The sequence below is a fragment of the Mesoplodon bidens genome (genome assembly GCF_964165515.1).
Source record: "Mesoplodon bidens genome assembly, chromosome: 12".
Lineage (NCBI taxonomy): Eukaryota > Metazoa > Chordata > Mammalia > Artiodactyla > Ziphiidae > Mesoplodon > Mesoplodon bidens.
The window spans coordinates 36601174-36627447 of NC_138168.1; the positions used below are offsets into that span (position 1 = coordinate 36601174).

At 35.7% G+C, this 26274-nt stretch overlaps 1 protein-coding gene across 1 annotated transcript in view; it reads right to left on the reverse strand.

The window, feature by feature from the left end:
* Positions 1–26274, reverse strand: part of ASCC3 (activating signal cointegrator 1 complex subunit 3) — a 325470-nt gene that overhangs the window by 79418 nt on the left and 219778 nt on the right. Inside the window, exons 31-34 of the mRNA XM_081251559.1 lie at positions 14416–14553; positions 14209–14329; positions 13147–13279; positions 8982–9107 (exon numbers count right to left, since the gene is read on the reverse strand). Of these exons, the coding sequence (XP_081107685.1) occupies positions 8982–9107; positions 13147–13279; positions 14209–14329; positions 14416–14553 (518 nt within the window). The remainder of the gene's footprint in view (positions 1–8981; positions 9108–13146; positions 13280–14208; positions 14330–14415; positions 14554–26274) is intronic.

A 26274-nucleotide genomic window follows, 5' to 3' on the forward strand; every position in this document is an offset into this window, starting at 1 on the left:
TGGATCACTACAAGCCATTCCCATATAAATATAACTGGAATGCCAACATTACCATATTATGCTTAAATGAATAATTTGGTACACTTACAAATAATACTTAAAACCATTAATGATAAAAACTTTTCTCCAAAAATTATAGGTTCTTCTTTCAATAATTATTTTACTCACTGTTTTATGTATTTACAAGATATATTTTGATGGGCTAATATCCCTTCTGAAGTTTGTTCATTTACATCTATTGGAAAAAATTTTTAGACTACTTTGTGGCTTTTATCCAGAGAAAGTACAGTCAGGGTAAATATTTTTTAAACATTTACAGTGAATTGTAAAAAAGAAAAAAAAGTCAAGTAAAATCATGGCTCTGAGACTGCAACAAATTATCTGATGACTACACTAAAATATCATAATCTAACTTGCTAAAAATTAATGCATTTTTTGAGCAGAATAACTTAAAAAACTTCCATTGATTATTTCTTAATATACTTGTTCTTTTCCAATATGCTCACCAACATTCTTACTGACCTGCATATGAGAAATGAAAAACTCAATTTAAGTAAGCGAATTGACATTCAATTTATTCAATATCAAAACTTTTATCCTTATTACATCTGGGGGGTGTAATCTAGAATTTTAAAAATCCCTAAAATTGTTTTCTTCAGATATTCTGGCATATGTGATAACTTTATTTTTTAAAAGTGACAACTTTAAAAATAGAGAGGGCTAGTTAAAATATTACATTCTTGAATATAATAGTAAAATCTCAATCATTAAAAAACTTTTCTCCTGTGCAGCCAACACAAATACTAAAATGCATCTATTTTTGTTAGTGGTTATGACTTCACTGATTTATACCAAATATTATTCTTTGTTAATATCTGAACTGAGATTCTAAGGTGACATAAATATTTTCTAATCCTTAAGAAAGTATACTGCTACATCTTAATTAGATGTAAATTTACAAGACACTATAAAGTAATAAAACTATGTGTAAATGGAACTATTTTTTAGGTCCCAGAAAATTCTGAGAAAGAATATATTCTAACACTTTTTTTTGTGAATAAAGGATGGAGTTTATATTTACATGATCTTCATTAGTAGCATTATATGGCCTTTGCTTCTAACATGTAAACTTTTCAGCCACTGTGCAATTTCTAGCCTAAATAATTATAAGCATTTAGCTTAAAAAATTACATATCATTAATTTCAATAATTATTTTACTAACTTGAAAAAAGCATGCAACTGCTAAGTAAAAAGGTCTGTTTTCATGTTGCACTCTCCACAGTAGAAAATTTATAATTTACTGGTTATTAAAACAGAAATATTATAAACTGTTTAATTATGGATAAAGGATACAATGTAGTTTCACGCTCACTGCATTGAATCGTCAAGTCATTATCTTCTCTTTGCCATAAACAGACAGCCTACCTTTTTGTCAGCATGCTATTTCATTTATTTCACAGAGAAACCGAGTTTCACAATAATTGACTTGTCAGAGGCTCTAATTTATGAGGCTGAGCTCTGTAAGATTTCTCTATATTGGATTCAACCTGCACACAAGCAGGGTTGAATATTTACAATGCTGTTAACAGGTGCTGAGTTGTTTAATGATTCTAATAGCCAGAAGCATACTGAGAAAGCCAGCGGGATCACAATTACAGGCTGTTTGAACACAACAATTACTAGTCCCCTGAGAGGTGTGAAAGTCAAAGGCAGTTTGATACTGACAGCATCTAGCACATGGGCTAGACAAGCTAACTTCTATTAGCAGTCCATTGGGAAGAAATTATAAACAAACCTCTCCCTATCATAAAATTTTACAAAGTTCATTAAATTTAAACAGTCCAAAAGTAAAACAACTTTTAAAAAATTATCTCTAAAAGATCTTATCAAAGGACAAACAAGAATACCACACAAGAAACTTCAAGTTATCTTTTTCCAACGTTAATAAGGACGCAATTTCACCAGCTGAAAATGAAAGAGATTTTATTGTAATGTAAAACATAGATAAAGTTACACCAAACAGTTTGGATTTAATGTGAATAGTGGCAGCTATTTCCTGTTTGGTTTATGTAAACCTGGCCAGAGACCTCGCTGGGAAATTTTTCATCCGTATTGAAATGCTGCTGCTATAACTGTCAGTACTGGGAAGTCATTTGTTACAGCACCATGTTTTTTTATGTTCAGATTATGCAGCAGTAATAATGACACAAATAATGAAAGTGGTTGCAGGGACAGCTGAAACTACCACAACATTTTTTTGCCCTAGAATTATTTAGAAGCTTTCTCAGGGGAAAACAGAGAGTAAAATTGAACATACAAATTGAATCCAGAACTCAATTTGAAATATATTAGATTTCATGATGCACCAATGCATGTGTTTATATATATTTGAATGAACTAATGTATATATGTGTGTCTACATATATATTTACACATATAAATATGTATCTTTATAAGCATACATATATTTGCATATACATGCATATCAAAAACTTAAGGATATACACAGACATACAGAGAACAACCAGGAACTGAAATCTTTCTGAACATAAATTTTACTTTTGGTGGTGGCGTTGGGGGGACACTTTACAGTAATATGATTAAATGAAGGGGGTTGGAGAATTGGGTCATATTTATTTACCTATATGTGACTGTATTTTGAGAGTGGTCTTTGCCCTTTGTATTTTAAGTAAACTTCAGTTTTTCCTTGTTACACATACATGCATGCACATATGTGTGTATACAAGACCCTCCCACCCAAAGAAAAGTCAAATCTCAATTTATGGCACTGAATGACAGGAAGCATGAAGTATATATTAAAACTACATATAACACAAGCTCTTCATTTGAGACAATGATTTTAGGTTTCTTAAAGCTTTTACTAGATCTACAAATAAGTAGAAAAAGTGTACAAATTTCCTGTGCCTTTCTTTGCTTCTAGCTTTGTGTATAGGTGATTTTAACACAGACAATAATAAAAAGATATAAGGGCCAATCAGAAAGAAAATTGCAGGGCATGCTATAGCAGACTAAGTAAAATATGTAACTTGTTAAACTTTATTTAGGCAGGTTTTCCCATTTTTATCCAGATGTAAAGGTATAGATATTAAAAATGACAATTTTATTTTTTGCATCAAACGAACAAAAGTATTAGACATTCAGAATTAGTATGGTATGGTTTCTAAAGAGAACACATTTTCCATCAGAGCCCTGAAAAGAGATCTGGATAGAAAGTATGGATATTTGAATTCTGGACCTGATAATGGGCTCAGGGATGAAGAATGTGGCCTCTGGAACCAGAATGCCTGGATTCTATCAGTAGTTCTGCCTCTGTCACTCAGACCTGCCTGATTGTGGGCAAGTTGCTTAATCTCCCTGTGTTTCAGTTTCTTCATTTATAAAATGGGGGTCATAACAGTACTAAATGAGTTAGGCTCTTGAAACAGCATCTCAAATACAGCAGATACAATAATAAATAATATTAGTGTAGTTTTTGTCTCCCATTTTATTAACTTCAATTTTTATATATTCTTCTTGTATTTGTTTTTGCTAATGTTCTTCTAGTTTCTCGAGACGGATATTTAATTATTTTCAAGCATTCACGCTTTCCTGTAGGTGCCCTAAAGATATGAATGTTCCTTGGAATTGTGTGTTGATTAAAATTCATAGGTTTTGTTCTAAAACACTTTTATTTTTGTATAGTTCTAGCCTATACCTATTTAAAAAAAATTTTCATCTTTCACTAGAATAAAAGTAGTTAAATGCCAAGCAGTTAGATTTTTTTGCCATCCTTTCTCTTGTTTATTTCTGGTTTTATTGCATTACACTGTGAGAATGTAGCCTTATGATCTCTACATTCTGAAATACAGTGAGTTGCTCTTCGTAGCCTAGTACATGGTATATTTTTATAACTAAAATTCCATTAGTGTTTTTAAGTACGGCATATTCTTTTTAGGGGGTACTACAAACACATACACATATTCAAGGATATTGTTATTCAAATCTTTTATTTTATGAAATACTTTATATCTCTTTGACATGCTGATTTTTTTTTTTTTTTTTTTTTTTGTGGTATGTGGGCCTCTCACTGCTGTGGCCTCTCCCACTGCGGAGCACAGGCTCCGGACGCGCAGGCTCAGCGGCCATGGCTCACGGGCCCAGCTGCTCCGCGGCATGTGGGATCTTCCCGGACCGGGGCACGAACCCGTGTCCCCTGCATCGGCAGGTGGACTCTCAACCACTGCGCCACCAGGGAAGCCCTGACATGCTGATTTTTGAGGGATATGTGTTAAAGTCTCTCAACATGACTATAATTTAGTTAACATCTTAGATTTCTATTGGTTTTGCTTTATATATTTTGATGCTATATTTCTAGTTATCTAAAAATTTATAATCTACTATAACTTTTAGTGATTGTACTTGTTATCAATATAACCATTCTTCATTGTCCTTTTTAATCTTTATTGCCTTGAATTTCATTTTGTCTGATTTTAATTCTGTAGCTATTGGTTTCTCTTTGGTACTCTCCTTCAGGTTTTCTTTCAATGCCCAATTTTCTACTTTTCTATATCATTTTGATTTGATATGTTGCTTATAAATCATTTTTAGTGGGATTTAAAAAAATAAATCTGAGAATTTCTGTCTTTCAATAGGGAAGTTTAAATTATTTATAACATTTATGATTATAATTGGCCTCTTTAACGGTATGAACAGATTCTGCCGGCCCTCTGATTGAAAACCTACAATGGTTCTCATGTCACCCAGAATAAAAATCAAAGTCCCTACCATGGTGTCTAAGCTCCCACATGACCAGTATGACCACTGACCGCCCACATCTCTAGCTTTATCTCCTACTACTCTCCTCCCCACGCTTATTCCACTTCAGCTACACCTTCTTCTTGTTGCGCCTTCAACACACCAGATGTGCCTGCTTTAGAACTTCTCCCGTTCCCTTGGCCTGAAATGTTGTTCGCTAGATATTCATGGGGTCAACCTTCTTACTTCTTTCAAGCCTTTGTTCAGATGTCAACACTTATTCTATGTCTACTAAGCACAACTTATCTAGTTCCCGTCTCCAATACCTTTAATTTCTGATAAGTATTCTCGGACAGTTTGCAAATCAGGCTAGATTGAGGATAGACTAAAAGAAGATTAAGCAGGTAAAGAACTAAGGAAATTAAGGGAGGAGAAAAATTAAAAAGGAAATTTGAGATTTGAAGTCAACATAAGTAGATGCAGAGTGATAACATTAACAAAGGTAAGAAAGTGATATTAGAGCAAAATTTTGATATCTGATTCAGTTTTAGACATGCTGAATTTGAAATGATGGTGGGAAGTCCATGTGGCAACATTCAGAAGGCAGGTAGAGAAATGAGACTGTAACTTGGGATGGGGAACAGCTGGAGTAACTTATTTTGGGTCTTTCACAGACAAGTGATATTTTAAATACAGAAGGGATCTCTAGAGAAGAACTTCCTAATATTATGCACTGAAAAGAGCACACCATCACTTCTACAGTCTTCTTGCCCCAAAAGGCAGAACTTGAATTCAGGGATGAGAAAACTTCAGACAAACCCAAACTGAAGGATGTTCTACAAAATAATTGGCCAGGGTTCCTCTGAAATGTCAAGGTTATGAGAGACAAAGAAAGACTGAGGAAATGGCACAGATTGAAATGAATTAAGGAGGCAGAACAACTAAATGGAATGCAGGATACTATTAAATTGGGTCTTCAGCAGAAAAGGGACATTAGTGGAAATACTGATGAAATGTGAATGAAGGCTGTAGATTACTTAACAGTATTGCATAAATGTAAATTTCCTGGTTTGGATAACTGTACTATAGTCATGTAAGATGTTAACACTCGAGGAAGCTGGATAAAGGGTACACAGTGCCTGTTTGTACTATTCTTGCAATTTAAAAAAATCTCAAATTGTTTGAAAATGAAAAGTTAAAAAAATTTTTAATTAAGAAAAGAAGACGCACACACAAAATTCAGTGTATCTGTGGATTCAATAAAGAACTACAATTTGCAAAAGAACTCAATTTGCCTCAGAGAATTATTCCCTTGTTTGCTGATCAGACAAGCTGACAGAAATGATTAGGTTCTAAGTCTCTAAACTAGAGTCTTTTTTTTTTTTTTTGGCTGGGACATGCAGCCTGTGGGATCTTAGTTCCCTGACCATAGATTGAACTTGCACCCTTGGCAGTGAAAGCGTGCAGTCCTAACCACTGTACCGCCAGAAAATGCCCTAGACTAGAGTCTTTAGGATGGTATAGACCAGTAAAGCAACTGGAAAGGAGTACAAGAATAACAGCTCACTAATAACGTTAATTAAGTTTTTCATAATTAATACAAAACTTAGAGAGGCTTTAATTCGTGTACTTGATTCCCAACATGACCCTGTGAAGGAGGTAGGCTATTACTCACTTTCCAGATGAAGAAAGTGAAGCCAAGAGAGGTGAAGCGATCAAGGTCACACAGTTTCTAAAAAGCAGTGCTGAGACAAGAATCAGTGTTCTGATTCCAAGTCAAAGCTCTTTCTATCACATTAATTGCCTCCATTCTTGTGATATAAGAAAAATGAATATATCTACAGTTATACACCATGATTCTTCTCCCTCCAAAGACATAAAGAGTAGTAATTCACAAAACTTATGTTTTTAAGTTCTAGCTTTATCACAAAGTAGTTATGGGATACAGGACAAGTCACTTTAAGTTTCCAGCCTCCATTTCTTCAATACCAAACAAGAAGGTTGGACTAGAGTACATGTAAAGTCTATCTCATTGTAGGATTCCACAATGCTAATCTGTGATCTGTTTACTATGGAAAATATGTGGTACTGTAAGACTATCTCATTAATTTTGTAGTCATTTTCCCAAATGAAATTTTGTACCTAATCCAGAGGCCTAATACAGTTGTGGAACTGAGCAAAACATCACCATATTCTCAAACTCCTACCTATGTAAGTGGAAATGTTGGCTGAAGAGAAACAAATTTCTTAAAGTACCAACTGGTAAGATTTAGTGAATTCATTTCATCATTTTCATCATGATCTCTCTGTTCAAGATCTTAACAATGGTTTAATATTTCTTCTTACTAATATCAGGAATGTCCCTCACCTTTGGCTTCCTTCCATTCCCCTTGCATCTGTTAAGGTCCTATGTGTCTTTGCCTTATTGTTAAAAAGCATTGTAACTGGTCTCCCTGCTATAAATATTTCCCCATTCTAGCTCATTCCCTACCACAGTGCTGCAAGTACTGAAACAAAGCCAGTATTTATTAGAAGAAAACAAAACCACTGATTTGAAAAGATATATGCACCCCCATGTTCATTGCAGCATTGTTTACAATAGCCAGAATATGGAAACAACCTAAGTGTCTATGAATGGATGAATGAATAAAGAAATTGTGGTATAGACAAAGAATGGAATATTACTCAGCCATAAAAAATGTAGGGACTTCCCTAGTGGCACAGTGGTTAAGAATCCGCCTGCCAATGCAGGGGACATGGGTTTGAGCCCTGGTCTGGGAAGATCCCACATGCCGCTGAGCAACTAAGCCCATGCACTTCAACTACTGAGCCTGTGCTCTAGAGCCTGTGAGCTGCAACTGCTGAGCCCGTGTGCTGCAACTACTGAAGCCTGCACGCCTAGAGCCCATGCTCCGCAACAAGAGAAGCCACTGCAATGAGAAGCCCATGCACCACAATGAAGAGTAGCCCCTGCTCGCCGCAACTAGAGAAAGCCCATGTGTAGCAACGAAGACCCAACATGGCCAAAAATAAATAAATAAATAAAATGCAATCATGCCTTGGAAACAACATGGATGGACTGCTAGGATATTATGCTAAGTGAAATAAGTCAAACAGAGAAAGACAAATAGCATATGATTTCTCTTATGCGTGGAATCTAAAAACAAAACAAAACAAAACACCAAAGAACAGACTGGTAGTTGCCAGAGGTGGGGGTGGGGGTGGGAGAAATGGGTGAAGGGCTCAAAAGGTACAAAGGAAACAACAACAATAACAAAATCCTAATTTGGTGATGCTAAACTATATTTAAAAACTTCCAACCACAGCCAATAGGATCAGATGCAAACCCCTTAGCATGGCATACAGGCCCTTTACTCTCTGGTGCTTGGTCCACTTTCTAGGCAAGAAAATCTTCTTGCCTCACACTCTAAGCTTTACATCTAACTTTTGGCATTCTCTAGAGACTCTTTCAAGCCCTGAGGGCCTCCGCCCATCTAGTATTTTTGTGCCTTCCACCTTTTCCACTTCTGTTCCAGATTCGAGTTCTGGGTGAAGTATCACTTCGTCTGTGAAGCTTTCACTCTCACAGGCTTAAATACAGTCTGTTAGAGCACTTATGATTTACACTGTAATCATTTATGTCCATCTCCACATTACAAGATCAGCCCTTGAAGATAAGAGATGATATACACTCATCCTCATGCTTCAATGTCTAGCATAATATTTGATAAACAGGTGCTAAATGAAGATACAATCTATCCTGCCTGGAGTAAAAAGATACTCCATCACAACTCCCCCATTTTATTTCATCTTGCAGAGTTCTTATTAACCTTTACAAATGCCTCACAAATTCTTCCCCCTACAATTTTACAGGCCTTATTCTTCTCTGAATTCCAACTGCACCCAAGTCAGCCACTACCATGTAACTTAATTAAGCACATTTCCTAATGAGGTCAGGTGTCTTGTCTCCCTAACTACAGAGCGAACTCCTTGAGAACATTCTAAGTTAATTAAAATAAGCTAATAAAGTGCACACATTTATTTTCTAATATATCACAATACATTGTGAACATATCAGAGATATTATCTGATTCTCTGGGCAAATTCCTATACCTAGGATGTCCAATGTTCTGGCATTTTTGTTATGTACCTGAATTTAGAGATGATTACCTTCAAACATATTTTATTTTAGTGTAAAACAGAAAAATATTTGCCCCGCACTTACCTGGGGTTCATGATAAGACGTCGGAAAAAGTAAGTCCAGGTGATATAATCCATTGCATCTTGCTTAGATGTTATTGTACCACCAGCAATCTCTGCATTTAAATGGTCAGAGAGCACTCCTAATAAGCTACAGAGTGAATAAGACATGGGAAACATACATGAACATTAAATGAAAAACAATTTATCTCACATGGTCAAGACTCAGATTTGATGTTCCAGGATACAGAACAAATGTTTTGTGTAATTTGTATCTTTTGTATATAATTTTGGGGAAATAAATTGCTAGGTGGAAATAAACACAGGCTGACAGGAAGGGAGCTAATAACTTTCAGGAGGAGAAGATGAGAGCCGAGGTAAGAGCAGACGAGGGACGATACGCCTTGGAGAGCAGACAAGAGTTACTGAGGCAGATGAAAGGAGAGTTGGTAAGAAAGGGGGGATGGTTAGGTTAGAGCAAGGATATTCCCTTCATTCATTCAGTCATATAAGACATAAATGTGCTAGGTGTTGTGGAATATACAGAGATGATCAGATGTGCTGCAAGACTGGTGTAACAAAATGATCATTTCAGTTTCTTACATAAATTACAAAAAAGGGAAGCAATGTCCAACAAAAGAAAAGGCCATGTAAATTATGATACATGGAACAATATGCAGGTATTAAAAAAGTTTTTGCAAAGGATGTTTTTAAGGATATGAGAAAATGGCCATAATAAATTGAATGAAAAAAAAAAGTTGCAATGTTACTCTCCAGTCACCAGTGGCAGAGTATAAATCCATATAGCTAACTTGGAGGGCAATTTGACAATATCTATTTGAACAATCACCGTGACCCAGCAATTTCACTTTTTCATTATCACCTGATAGGGAAACACTTATAGGTTAGGATAGGGAAGCAAAATACTTCACCGCAGCAATATATGTAAGAGTTAAAAACTAGAAACTCTCTAAATGTCCGTTAACAGAGAAGTTAACATATAACTTCTGTATATGTACTCTGTAGAAATAAAATATTAATAGTAGTCATATCAAGGTACACATTTTAATTTTTAATTAACTTTTTTTTTTTTTTTGGTACGCGGGCCTCTCACTGCTGTGGCCCCTCCCATTGCGGAGCACAGGCTCCGGATGCGCAGGCTCAGCGGCCATGGCTCACGGGCCCAGCCGCTCTGCGGCATGTGGGATCTTCCCGGACCGGGGCACGAACCCATGTCCCCCGCATTGGCAGGCGGACTCTCAACCACTGCGCCACCAAGGAAGCCCTTAATTAACTTTTTACTGAAGTACACATAGAAAAAAATTACATAAATTATGCATGTACAACTCAAGTAATACTCACAATGTGAACACATCTGTGTAACCACCACCAAGATCAAGCATCACCAGTGCCCCAGAAGTCTTCCTTTTATGCTTTTTAGTCACTCCTCTTGCTCAAAAGGATATTTTGACTTTTATTTCTTTTCTTTACCTTAATGCCGTGCCTTGGATCTCTAGTACAATGCTTACTGGCAGTGGTGAAAACAACATCCCTGTATCATTTCCTATCTCAGAGGGAAAGCTTTCAATACTGAATCATCAATCATGATGTTTGCAGTAGATTTTTAGTAGAGACTCTTTATCAGATTAAGAACATTCCCTTATATTCCTGTTGGCTAAGAGTTTTTATAATTAATGGGTATGGAATTTCACCAAACGCTTTCTTATAATATCTATGAGATAATCATATAATTTTTCTCATTTTTTCCTGCTAACGCGGTGAATTATATTCATTTATTTTCAAGTAATAAGTCATCTTTGCACTGATATTGTAATTAGTTGTAATATGTTATCTTTTTATACATTGTTAGATTTGATTTACTCATGTTTTATTTAGGATTTCTACATCTATATTCATGAGAGACACAGCTCTGTTACATTCCTTTCTTGTAAATTTATCAGGTTTTGGAACCAAGGTTATTCTACTCTCATAAAATAAGTTGGCAAATAGTCCTATCTTTTCGACTATTACAGGAAGAGTTCATGTTCAATTTCATGAGTTCAATTTCTTCCTTAGATGTTATAAAGAATTCACTAGTGGAACGTCTGGGTCAGAAAATTTCTTTGTGGAAAGATTTTAAATTTCAGATACAATTGCTTTGATAGATAAGAGGCTATTTAAATTTTCCATTTCTTTTTGTGTCAGTTTTAGTAATTTTTTAAAAAAAGCATTCTACCATTTGATCTAAAATTTAAAAATTATTTGTATAAATTTTTTCATAATATCTTATTACCTTTTAGATTTCTTTTGTATCCTGATATTGTGTTGTTCCTTCTCTCTTTTCTCTTGACCAGATTTAAAGGTTTATCAATATTATTCTTCTTTTCAAAGAACCAACTTTTGGCTTTGTTGATTTTTTTCTAATGTATGCTTGGTTTCAATTCATTAATTCTTTCTCTTATCTTTCTATCTTCTTTCTTTGAGTTCAATTTGCTAATTTTTTTTCAAATTCTTGAGATGCATATTCAGATCATTCATTTTTCACTCTTTCTTTTCTTTTATTTTTAAAAGATTATTTATTTATTTATTTGTTTTTATTTTTGGCTGTGTTGGGTCTTTGTTGCTGTGCGCAGGCTTTCTCTAGTTGCGGAGAGCGGGAGCTACTCTTTGTTGCGGTGCGCGGGCTTCTCATTGCCGTGGTTTCTCTTGTTGCGGAGCACAGGCTCTTGGCATGTGGGATCAGTAGTTGTGGCTCGTGGGCTCTAGAGCACAGGCTCAGTAGTTGTGGCGCACGGGCTTAGTTGCTCTGCGGCATGTGGGATCTTCCTGGGCTAGGGATCGAACCTGTGTCCCCTGCACTGGCAGGCAGATACTTAATCACTGCGCCACCAGGGAAGCCCTTCACTCTTTCTTTTAAAATACATATATTTATGGTCATAAATTTTCTCTCAGCACAATGTTAGCTATCTCCCACAATATTAAATGTTTTTATATTTTCCAAATTAAAAAAAAAAGGAACATCAGAACTTCTAACACAGTAAAAAACTCCATAACTATTTACAGTATAAATTAGAAATATATTTCGTCCTTTGCAGTTAGAATATGGTAAAGTCGATTTAGTATATTAAAGAAGACTATGATAAAAGGTAGCAAGTGATAAATGTTAGGAATGAAAAATGTATAAATCTGACAGACAAAAGATTATTTTCAGCTGAGAAAATGAGGAAAGACTTCGTCAAAAGGGTGGTAGTTACTGTATCCACAAAGAAGTATGTGATAATTCTGAAACTGGCCATTAGCCTAAATTATTCATTACCAATCCCTTTATTTTGGATATTTACTTACAGACTATTCTACAAAAACACACACCAAACTGACACTTTATTAAATGCTTACTATGTGCCAGACACAGTTCCAAGCACGATACATCTGATCAGTACAAGTACCCTACGAGATGGCCAGTATTGCTGCTATTTCCATCTTACAGACAGTGCACTAAGGCACTGAGGATTTAAATAACTTGCTCAAGATCAAGCAAGTGATGGAGAGCTCAGATATGAACCCAAGTCGTCTTGCTCCAGAGTCAATGTGACTGAACAATGTACTTCACTGCTTCTTTTTTAAAAAATAAATAAATTAGTTAAGTAATTAATTCATTTTTGGCTGCATTGGATCTTTGTTGCTGCGTGCAGGCTTTCTCTAGTTGCGGTGAGTGGGGGTTACTCTTCGTTGTGGTGCACTGACTTCTCATTGCAGTGGCTTCTCTTGTTGCAGAGCATGGGCTCTAAGCATGTGGGCTTCAGTAGTTGTGGTACACAGGCACCATAGTTGTGGCTCGCGGGCTCTAGAGCGCAGGCTCAGTAGTTGTGGCGCACTGGGCTTAGTTGCCCCATGGCATGTGGGATCTTCCTGGACCAGGGCTCGAACCCGTGCCCTCTGCATTGGCAGGTGGATTCTTAACCACCGCGCCACCAGGGAAGTCCCTTCACTGCTTCTTTTAAACAGCATGTTTTTCTTTTATAGTGAAAATTATAATTTAATGTTGTCTTATTGTGATAAATATATTGCTTCACTTCAAATAATTCTTTTGAACTAGAAGTTTTACTGATTTTCATCTAATACAATGTCAGCACAAAAATATCAACCTGCTATGACATAATCTATTTAAATTAATTTACAGCGAAATTTACCTTGACTCTACAGGAAAAGGTTCATAAAGAAATTTTTTGTAAAAGTCTTTCTTTATGTCATGAACCAGAATTACAGCTTTGCCTTGGTCATCAAACTGAGGCCTCCCAGCACGCCCCATCATCTGGAGTACATCTATAAGAAAGAGAACAAGAGGCATTCTGCAGTGTGGCATGTAGCACAAGAAATATTGATGGATTATGGCACGTTTCTACAACACAACAAAATAAAAGGGAGAAGAGTATTTTGAGACCAGGGATGCTCTCTCTGATGCCTACTACTGAGTTCCCTAATAATTAAATAATTAATTCACTGTGATAGAAAATTGAGTCCCCAAAAGAGTCTTACAGTGTGTAAAAGTAAGAAAGATCAAAGATTCCTTTAGGTAAATGTTTAAAAATGCTATTTAAGAGTTATAACTATATAACTCTTATATAGCAAAACCTCTTCAGCAGAGTCATTTGCTTATTTTTCCCCATGAATAATGGATCCACTTAGGCCTCCTCTTCTTGCCATCCACTGTATAAAATTTTTCTTTTATACTGCAGGAGTCTCTGAGGTAAGTAATGATTGAGAAATGATACAGATTTTATATGCATTCATTGAGCTGAAGTACACATTTGGCATATTTTCCTGTTCAAAACTCACTGAAAATGCTTTTATCAAGTTTTAAAATATGTTAATAGACTGTTCATGTACAAGTTACAGCAACAAGTGCTTTGGTTCTAGAAGTCCTATAGGAAATATCATGTCTAGTGAGGGAGATTTAAAATTAAACATAATGCTTAATTATAACTTATTAAGTCACTAATTCCTACTAATCAGTACTTTTATCTATTTATAAATTTAAAACAATTACTTGTGCCTTTGACATTCATTAACACATTGGATAAGTAAAAGTAAATAAAATGGCTTAATACTTTGGAGTAATATTTTTAGTGGAAACAAAAACTTTACAATTTGTTCATCACTGACATGTGACCAATTCTCTAAAATTTCATTCATGCAAATTCAAATTATTAATGCTAAAACAGACGTTTAATTTGTAAATTTAAAAATATTACCTGTAATGGGAAAATCCACATATCGTCTTGTTTTTCCATCATAATATTCTGTTCCTTTAATAATTACTAAATGAGCTGGAAAGTTTACACCCCAGGCTAATGTACTTGTAGCAATAAGAACCTAAAAAATAAAAGATAATATCTTATATCTAACTAAAATACAACTTTTAAGTTACTTTAAAATATCTGTTCATGGAAAAAAATTACCTGAACTTTACAATTTACAAATAGTTCCTCTACTGTTTTTCGGTCCCTCTCATGTAGTCCAGCATGATGCATTCCTATTCCGAAAGCAAGTGTCAGCTTCAGGTTGGAATCTCTTACTGTTCCAATGATATTCTCCATCTGCAAATAAAAACACAATTACAAGATGTAGGTGCATTAGCTTTACATTTTTCATTTTGTTTTTTTAATTCTTATGCTATGTGGGCATAAAAATATAGGTCCCATCTGCAGTTATGATTAAAGTTAAATTAGTTGAAAAGAATATCTACTTAGTGAGTATGTATACTGTTAATTAATTAAAATGTAAATGCTATCCCTTTTATTTTTATGCATCAAGGAAAAAAGTCTGTACTCATTACCCCTTATTGAGTAACAACTACTAAAAGGCTGTAATATTGCCTAAAATGTTTCGGTGTCTGTGTTGGTCTTGTTATAGAAAAGACCTCTATTTTTTGCCTCAGTGATAAAAATTTAGAAAGTATGGACAAAAAATTAATGGGAAAAATCAGTCATAATCCTACCAAAGAGTAGTCATTCAAATTTAGGCTTTCTCACTGAACTTAGTGACCCGGGGGCAAGTCACATACCTTCTCTGAGCCTCAGTTTCTTCATTTAAAAAATCAAACTGGTATATACTTTTGCTTACTTCTCATTTCTTTAATCAACAGTTCAGTTAAAATACTTTTCATATTTACTCTTTGATTTTTTGGTAAATTATCTTTCAGTTTATTGAGTAGCCTTTTTTCTTATTGGTTTGTGATAGCTCTTTATGTATTAAGGGTATCAACCCCTTGTCCATCACATGGTATAAACTTTCATCTAGTTTTATAAGTACTTCATTTTATTTATTTAATTTTTTTTACTTTATGGACTTAAAATTTTAAATTGGCCCCCCTTTTTTTGCTTAGAAAACTTTTCCTCATCTTGAGATCAAATACATACTCACCTACTATTCCTTTAAATTCTGTTATAGTTTTATTTTTTACATTTAAATAATTAACTTGTAATTTTGTAACAGAAAGTATGGTAGAAATCTAAGTTTATTTTTCCTAAATAGTTAATTATTCTAGCAATATTGGTTAAGTAATTCCTTACCTTACTTATTTTAAATGCTAACTTTACTATTCAGAATTCTTATACATTCCAGTTTTTGCATTTTAAAACAGATTGCATTTCCAGCCTCAGTTTAGCTCATTGAATTTTACATGTGTAAACAGTTTCTGAAACTTATATTTTATATATACTCTCAGAATATTCTATCACTTTCCATCCTACATGGAAGATTCTTAATGCAACACAGATTTTATGGCAACAAGCAGCAAATCTTATTTTCTTACAAAACTTACTTCCTGTAAAGAACTAAACAGAAAACCCAATCTCTTTCTGTTTAATGATAGACCTCTACTTGTCCCTAAAGAAGATGACGACACTAGGTGCAGCCTGGGCACCTTTTTGGGCAACTCCCTGAGGGCAGTAATGCAGAGACCAAGTGGTTTGAGAATATATGAGCATTGAGAAGAAGGACATGTTTTAGTTATGTCTACAGCTTCATGACCACATCAGTAAACAACAGTGGAGAAGGAACTTGGAAGTAGGCATCAATACATGTATAACTATTATATGCCTGAAGACTGAGATAGAAGTTGGAAGACTGACATTATTTTCAGACTTTATTTCCTTTTTGCCTTCTACTATTAATCACCTCGAATATATACAAGTATACCTGCAATACACTTATGTTCCTGGCTCTGCATAAATCAGTAAACAGTTCACAAAATCTCCATCTAGAGAAACTTCAGGTGGCTGCTGCCACTTGGTAAAAATGCATAAGACAAACATATTCGGGGGGAGGGGTAAATTGGAAGATTGGGATTGACACATACACACTACTATATATAAAATAGATAAGTAACAAGGGCCTACTGTATAGCACAGGGAACTCTACTCAATACTCTGTAATGGCCTATATCGGAAAAGGATCTGAAAAAAGAGTAGCTATATGTATTTGTACAACAGATTCACTTTGCTGTACATCTGAAACTAACACAACGTTGTAAATCAATTATACCCCAATTTTATTTTATTTTATTTTTATTTTTATTTTTTTGTGGTACGCGGGCTTCTCACTGCTGTGGCCTCTCCCGTTGCAGAGCACAGGCTCCGGACGCGCAGGCTCAGTGGCCATGGCTCACGGGCCCAGCCGCTCCGCGGCATGTGGGATCCTCCCGGACTGGGGCACGAACCTGTGTCCCCTGCATCGGCAGGCGGACTCTCAACCACTGCACCACCAGGGAAGCCCTATACCCCAATTAAAAAAAAAAAAAGACAAACATATTCATATAATGAAGCATTCCAACTGTTTTCATTCTTACTAATTTTATTTTCAATGGTTGGAAAAGTTTTCCAAGTTTTTTATGTGGGAAAAAGTTGTTTTACTCCAATAATCAAAAAAAAAAAAAAAGAAAGATGGAGTTTGGCTTTATAATAATTATTAATGTATAAAAAGCACTGCATAGACTAGGTAATATTTTAATAACATATAAATCAGAAGTCTTATTTACCCAGTTTCCTGAATTGAATGCAATATATAAAGAATTCATTCTGTTTCATAGTCACAGTACAGTCACCTGATATTCCTGCATTATTTTCTTTACAATCTGTTTAGCAAGAATATGGAAATGTATTAATATAAATGCTGACTACAAATGCATGCTATAAAGAAAGGTACTGTCCTGTCTCATAAATTATGTTAGCTGTTCTCAAGTGACAGCCTATCATCCTTTTTTCGTTCAATAGTTCACTGCATAAAATATCTTCAATTTACACTATCAAGAATAATTCATTATTCTTACTCTGACAATTAGTTTCGGGATTTTTCAGTTTCACAACTTAAATAGCAGTGTGTATGTATAACTTGTATAATTTGCAGTGTTCCATGGCAATGCCAATCATATCCAAAAAATAACATACCATTTACCATAGGAAAGCTGAGGAATCCTGTGGCAGGAGGTTTGGTGAGGCAGTAATATCTCGTCCTTTCGCATCAGGGAAGCCTGGCTGTTTCTCATTCCCTTCCCCCACCTTCACATAAATCAATGCATTAAAAAGAACTATTTGCCTATCTAAACTGGTAATGACCTAAAATCCTCATGAGGACAATCACAGAAAACAACTTCATTTATTACACGGTTACTGTGGATGAATTCTGAATTATTTGTGCATCATAAAAAAAGCAAAATTTATAGTAATGTTACTCAATCTTTAAGCATAAAATATTACTAGGACAGTCTGTTTAAATTTGAAGATATAATTTTTGATTAGATTATATGCACCTTCATCCCTACACTTAAAATAGGTTTCATCTGGATCAAAACAACATAACACAAGCAAAATTTTTCAGGAATTTAGGATAATGAAAGCTTAAAACATGGTAATAGATATTATTTGTTGAGTACTTATTATGTGTCAGGCATTGTGCTTATCACTTTACAAAGATTATCACACTGAATCCTTTACATACATATAGCCCTAAAGTAACATGTAATTCTTTTATACAACACACTATGCTTCAAGTTAAAAGACTCAGTGGCCTTGAGTACTATATAGTAGTCTTTCTCAATTCTGGTTCCCTGAGCCTCACAAAAAAATATCTGAATTACCATCTTCTTAATTTCTCCAAGGATAGTTAGTACCATTCTAGATGGTTAGGAGAAAAGTCCATTTATTACATTCATTGGATGTCTTAGGACATGAAGCCTTAATTCTTGTTAAGAAAGGCTGATATAGAATTTTAAAAAGAATAATCATGTAACTAAAACACTTTGATAGAGGAAGTTTTACTTCCATAGTTCATTTCTGTTCAAGGAACGACTGCTGTAATGTGCAGGTATCTTTCCGATAAACGGTCCTTGAAATACATCTGACTGTATGTTAGTTAAACCAAAAAATTTTTTTCCGTATTATAAATAAAAACAGACCTATGCTCCTCCAAGCAGTGGTCTTTCTTTAGGGTGTGGGGGAGAAGGCACATATGTAAACTGTTGAACCAATTATTTTAACTTAATAGAAAATTTTTTTATATTTTAAATTTATTATACTCAAAAAGCTTTTGTAGAAAGATAGGATTCCATTTAAGTAGATACATTACTCTGTGCCTGAAATACATTCCAGTCAGAATATAATTCAGTGAGTTGATGACAATGCTGGCTCCAAAAGAAAGGAGGAGACCAGATTGGACAAGAATGAGCTAACAGATTGTGCAGCCCAGTTCTGTCCCTTTGAGTGTGATATATTGTTTCAAGATGCTAAAAACCCATACTTTCTCAAAGTGTATCTGTTGTGCTGGTTTTCCCATTTTCACAGAATCCTCATTATCAGAACTCTGTACTCTTTTCAAAGCACATCAGACTCAGACCATATGCCACTGAATAATGCTTATCAATTGTATAAAACACTCAATAAAAGATGTACCATACAGAAGAATAATGAAAGTTACAAAGACTTTCTTTTTTAAAAAAATAATTAAATATATCACATCTGGTACAGATGTTAAATGAAGTTGAAACATTTCCTCATAATTACTTTTATTCTTAAAATACACTTTTTATGATAAACCCTACAGACTGAAGGGGAAAAACTAAAATGTAAGAAACACTTTAGAACATTCTTTTGATCTACTAATAGGAAAAAAATAAAAAAATAAAATAAATTAAAGGTAGTAAGTTTCCAAACTTTACCAATACACCTCAGAACATATTCTCTTGCTGCCCCCTCTGAAACCCAAAACAAGCACACCTCAAAGTAATTTACGATACTATTAATATATAAATACATTTATAAATGATTAAAAATATAATTATATGAGAAGTAAATATATAAATGAAATCTAAACAATAACATGTAAATCTTTGCTATTGTCTGCTAAATAAACACAATTTTCTGCTAAATAAACACTATTTTCAATGTCTGCTTTTAGTTTAGCCTGATTCTTTGCTATTGTCTGTTAAATAAACACTATTTTCAATGTCTGCTTTTAGTTTAGCCTGATTCTTAATTATAGCAATATCAAAACTGGGCTATATAGGGCTGAGATATTACAAAATTTTCCTTATTAATGTTTCCAACTTAATTCACTATGCTATTGGTAATTTTTGAGTATACATTTTATGCTTATTTCAATTTCTGGTGAGTTCAAATTCCAAAACATTCTTGGAGAACATTTTCATACATCTCTGTTTTTAAAATGCAGAGAAAGCTGATAAAAGGGACATTATAGAATTGATTTTCTAAAGTAACACAATTTTAAATGAACAAATACTATATTAATATGAATTAAACTTGTGAAGGACCACAAGCAAAAGATTATAAATATATGACCAAATTTTACCAGAGCTTCCAGCAAAAAGAATCTATCTGTTTAAAAGATGTTACTCAATGTAATAACATTTATTGACTATTTAACTCTGTTCTAGGCCTGTTCTATGTACATTAAATGTACTAATACACTTAATCCTCGCAAGATTCTTGTGGGGATAGATTATCATCCTTTCACAGATTAAAGGATGAGGCTCAGAAGTGAAACATCCCACTTGCAGTGAGCAGTCAGTACTGAACCCAGGAAGCCTGGCTCTAGTCCATGCTCTCAATCACAATGCCACCCTCTAAGCATCACATGAATGAGGGATATTTCAAATAACTACTTGAAGTAATGACATCATCCACTTGACTTAGGGCTGGACCACGTTGTTTTAAACGGTATACAAAAAACAGATAAGATTTGAAATAATGAGTAATGTCCTAGACTCACACAGCTGGGGAACGCTATGCAGATGATTTGCAAATCTATCTCTTCTTTATTATTTGAGTATTTCTACTCCTATGCCTCAAAATGAAGAATACCTAAAATAACATTCTTTTCTAAACTAAGGTATCACCTCTCATGATTGAGAACAGCACAGCTCTTGTTGGTTGCTTGCATTTGATATTTTAGCTACTGACTTCTGTCCCCGTCAAATGACACACACCCTTACTTTGACTTTTCCATCTTCTCTAGACAGTATGTTGTCCATGATTCCATTACTGTGCGGGACGGTAAAAGAACATTACTCTGAGACAGCCACTCTGGTTTTGAGCTCCAACGCTCCACTTACTTGCCTTGTGCTATTGGGCAAGTCACTTAATTCTTCTAAGTTTCAGTTTCTGCATCTGTAAAATTGGGATAACAGGAACAACCCTCCCAGAGTTCATGATTAAATGGGATAAGTCTTTAGTGAACTATAAAGTACTTGATAAATATAGCAATTATTACTAAGCATAATAAGAGCATTGCCTCTTTAGTCAATAGGACATATATGATATCAACTAAGACAAAATAAAAAAGAACAGTCTATCTTGAAGCTGCTCTTAATTACACAAATATTCCATGATACCCAACTCAGTTCAATGTCCAATGTTCAGCAAATCTGTAGATAATGTCTGTTTTGACACTTAATATTCTGAGCCTAATAGTTTTCTTTATTGGGTAGTCATTAAGAGGTTTGAAGCTTGATCAAAATAGAAAGCACTTGGGGTGGGAGTTGTGTATCATGAGCTAAATCTATTTTAGTTTGATAAAACAGATTGTTCAAGTTGAAAATGTGGTTACCCTACATTAAACTCAACTTAATTTCTGATTTTTAACAATCTCCAAGTCCATTTTCAAAGCCTGGTACTAACTTCTTACCTACAGGAAGAGGTCAATATATATATGTTGAATGAAAAAGCAAATGAATCAAAGAAAGCTATAGTAAAATGTCAGTAGTAGAAATTCCACCAAATCTGAACTTGTGATCAATTTGTGTAAATCTAGGCTATAGCTCATCTTTGTACGTCTATAAAGGTTTTACTTGTAATGAGGTTGGGTGAGTTATGTTTAGCTTAAAATGAAAAAATTTTCAAGCATCAAAAAATCCCTTCAGTATTAAGCACATGGAAATAACACCAATTCTACTTTTCATGAATGTGCTCCTCCTGTGCACCTATGCTACAGTTTTTCATTAATTCACTTCGAAGTATTGTGTAAATTTATAATTAGCACATTTCCTTAATTATATTCAGTGTCATCTGTGTAAGTCTTCTAACCAATTAATTTGAATTAACAAGGTTTAACAATACTATGTTCCAAGGAATTCTTATCTTCCATACTCCTCCGATTTTCATGTTATCCACATCTGGATTCTTTTCGTATTGTGCTTCAGTCAGAAAGCTATCCCCTTTCCTGCTTCAGATTATTTCCCAGCATCTACCTTCTGGTGGTACCGCAGACTTTAGAACACAACTCAAACATTGTGGTCCAGGACCTTCAGGGCAAAAAGGCTTGTAGGACTCTGTTTAATTCATTCCTACTTGTAAGGATAAGGGGGAAAAAAAAAGCTAGTTGTCTTTGATGTGCTTTTCTTTTAACTACCTGAACCTTATTTAACAGTGTGGAAGAAGAAAGGGTTAGCCCTGATGCTAACTGGACAGACACACAGAGGAGTTGAGGAGGAGAATATAAGTAAGACTGAAGAATAAAGTCTAATCTTCAGCCAGGGTTCTGCTTTCCCATCCCAGATATGCATCTCATGCAAGGTGTGAGTGATGAAATAAGCACAGTATTCTGAGCTTTCAATCAGTAAACCCGCTCAGAAGTAAGGGTGTTCCCTCTGCTCTTTTATCTTTCCAAGCAGGTTGGCAACTATCCAGATACCAGCACCATTCACCCTTGCACGTCAAACCAGACTGCAGAGTATTTGGCAGAAGCCAACGAACCACACTTGTTAGGCACTAAATTATAACTAATTAAATTACATAGAAAGGCTTCTAGAAGGAGTTGTATACGCTATTTGCCTCCATTTCCTTCCCCTCCCACCCATTTATTCCTCAACTCCTTCCAAACTGGCTTATGTTCACAACATGTCACTGACCCTACTTGCCAAGTTCGTCCAAGATGTCCAAGTGCTAAATCCCACAGGTGTTTCTCTGCTCTCATCTCACTCAGCTCCCATTAACATCTGATGTAGTCAAGCACTCCTTCCTTCACGAACCCTTCCTGTCTACAGTGTTCTAGGACACTGTGTTTCCTCACTGGCACTGCTTTCTCAGGGTTCGTTGCCAGCTCATTTTCTACCTAAGCTCACAATGAGAGAGTCCCTCAGGCCTGCCTTCTGATCTCCACACTCCTTATCTGAGGGTCTCAGGTGCTCACCTGGGTTTAAAGGCTGCTTCTATGCAGATGCTCCCAAGTTCATATATCTCACATTCTCTGTGGGTTTTACAGACTTCCTACATCTAACTGCCTTGAGATCTCCATTTAAGTCTTGGAGATACAAATTAACATGTCCAAAATATAACATTCTTTTTTTCTTTTCTGTTTTTTTTTTTTTTTAAGCTCAGATCTGTCTTCTCCGTCTTTCTCTCTCCATCCTAAATCTGTCTCCTCCTTCCTCTCTATCCTACAGTCTCGGCTCTCCCCATTTCAATAAATGACACTATTATTTACTCAGATGTTTAGGGTTAATAACTGGGGCACCATTCTTGATTCTTTTCAGTTCTTGAATCTCCATTTCTCATCTATTAGAAAGTCCTATTGCATCTAGCCCCAAATATATTTTTTCATTCCCACTGTTACCACTCTAGGTGGCCCCTAGGTCACCACCATCGTTAATTCCATGCTTACTTCTACTTCAATCCATTTTCCACTAAGCAGCAAAAGTGATCTTAAAATGTAAATTGGGGTATGTAATTTGTTTAGCTTAAAACCCTTTAATGCCCTGGAACACTCCTCCCTCAGATATCTGCTTAGTTTGCTTCCTTGCTTCCTTCAGTTCTTTGTTCAAAGGTACCTTCATCAGGGAGGCCTTCTCAACTTGTATTAATGTACAACATTCCACTACCATCTTTGGCATTCCCTGTTCCCTTTAACTTGCTTATTTTTTCCCCCACGTGAATTATTACAACTTGACATAGTTGCTTATTAGTTATCACTCCCACTAGAATGTTAATTCCATAGGGCAGGAACTTTACCTGACACACAGAAGGAGCTCAATAAATGTTGGTCTAATAAATGAAAAAATGACTGTCTTCCCACAGTACTTAGAATAAAAATCCAAGCTCCTTAACCGTGGGGCTATGGCCTTGCATGAGCTGGCTCCTGCCTGTCTCTCAAATGTAACTTGTACCACCCTCCTCCTGCTTATGCGGCTCCAGCTGGACTGATCTTCTCCCTGTTCCTTTAACATGCTCTCCCTTCACCTGAAACGCTGTTATCTTCTCTCTTTGTGTAACCAGGTTGTTCTTATGCTTTGGTGCTCAGCTTAAATGTCATCTCTTTAGAGAAGTCTTCTCTGACTAATCTATTTAAAGAAGCCTCCCATTCCCCTATTCTATTTCATTTCTTATTGGTTTCTTCCATACAATTTTCATAATTTGATATCAACTTATTTACTTAATCATGCATATATTTTTAAATTTCTATTTTCTTCACTTAAGCTCTTTGAGATTTGGGATCAGTAAGGCTAACACACAGTACTTGGTAAGTTGTAGACATTCAATAAATATATGTTAAATAAACGAATACTTTACAAATTCTCTTAAGAGCTACCTATTGATTGAAGTTAGAGGATTATTTAACGGATATTTTTGAGCGGGGGAGAAAGAATTCCTGACTATGTAATACCAGGTAACCTTGCAGCTGAAGCCGCTGATCATGAACTGGATGTTATCTGAGCTATCTAGCTATATATGTGAGTGCTCCTAGCAGCACTCATCATTATTAGAAATAAGAGGAGCTGATGGAAGAATATCATGAAAGGTGATCCATGAACCCTCCATGTGTGTGCCTATTCCTGCCATACTATCCCTACTTCAACCTATGTACCTAGGCCCCATGGGTATTTCTTATGTCAAATTGACTGAGGGGGAAAAATTCCAAATTCCAAATGGCTTTGAACAAGATTGTGGCACCATAAGAAGTACACTGATGTGGTATTATGGTCCTTTCACGGATGACTCTAAGGAAAGGAGTAAAAGTTGAGTGTTATGTATTTCCTTGTCACTTTCCTACAAAGTAGAGATGATGTAAATTGATGATCCATCCTTTGCTCTGTAGTTACTGGATTAGCCAAATGGTCAGGAGCTTGGCAAGAGTGCTATTGGAAGACAAGTGGCAAGAAAGGCATAAGTTTTATGTAGATGAACTTTTAGAATGGTGCTAGAATAAACAGCTACCTATATCCCATGAAGATGTTTACCAAAAAGTTAACAGCAGTGTGGAAAATGCTGTTAACAGCCAAGTGGGCATCTGAGGGTACCCAGCAGCTTCCCTTCCAGGCCCCAGGTCTTTGTGCAATGGTTTCATGTACTAAGTGGCTCCATGGTGGAAGAGATGAAACTCTGCCTGGGCTAAACATGGACTTCTACTTCCTCAGGCCGACCCACTACTGCCACGGCTCAGTGCCCCATATGCCACCAACACAGACAACCCTGGGACCATTATAAGTACCTTCGCCATGGGAACAGACAGCTATCTGGTGGTAAGGGAATTATACTGGACCCTTTCTATCACAGAGGGGACATCTATTTGAGATGATGTCTAGAATGGACGCTACAGATTTTGATTCTCCTATCCTGCCCATCATGTCCTTCCAGTGGCTTCAATGGTAGGATTACTGAATGCTTTATACATCTTCATGATATCCTGTATGATAATGTTTCTGGCTGAAGAGCTCATATCATAGAGAAAGATTAAGACAATGGACGCCATGGGATCCACTGTTCCTATTATGTCTCTCATTACCCAGAAAGAGCACGTTTTATAGATTAATGACTCAGAGTGGCAGCTGAGAGACATTACTTTGGCAAGGTTGGGGTGCTATTTTGTAGGATAAGGTGTATGCTCTGAACTAAGCAATCATTAAATGATACTACTTCTCTCACTGCCAGAACATACAGTTCCAGGAACCAAGTAGTCAGTGTGTGCCGATGTCTTCTGCAAACATAGCTAATAAACCACTTGGAAATTTTTTGTTTCCTTTCCCTATACCTCTAGCTCTTCTAGTTTACAGACTTAATATCCAAGGGATGTAACAATTTACTTGGAAGCTGAAACAGCCACAGGGCCATTTGAGGCCCTTATGTTACAGGGTGAGCAAGCAAAATATGGTCCTGGTGTAGTTTAGGTGACTGACCCTGATGGAAAAATTGGGCTACTGCTATACAATAAGGAGAGGGAAAACTCTGAATGGACCTGAGAAATCTTCTCACATTTGGAAAATAAATCAAAGTTCTAAAAAATCCTATATACTAAGCATATATGAACATCCAATTTCCAGTGTCTCAGTAATGTAGGTTTTGGTAACTTGACTGGATAAAGAATCGTAATTAGCTTAGGGGCTGGTTGAAGAAGTGTACAGGTGATGGATAGCAGAGAAAATAAATCACAAATATCTTTTTAGCTCCCCAATCAGTTGCAGAAACAAATACTGTGGTCTCTACCCTTTCTATCTCATATATGTACTAACATATTTTATTTATTTCTTTCTTTATTTTAAAATTTATTTATTTTATTTTTTTGGCTGCATTGGGTCTTCATTGCTCTGCGTGGGCTTTCTCTAGTTGTGGCAAGCGGGGGCTACTCTTTGTTGCGGTGCACGGACTTCTCATTGTAGTGGCTTCTCTTGTTGCGGAGCACGGGCTCTAGGCGCGCGGGCTTCAGTAGTTGTGGCACGTGGGCTCAGTAGTTGTGGCTCCCGGGCTCTAGAGCACAGGCTCAGTGGTTGTGGCACATGGGCTTAGCTGCTCCGTGGCATGTGGGATCTTCCCGGA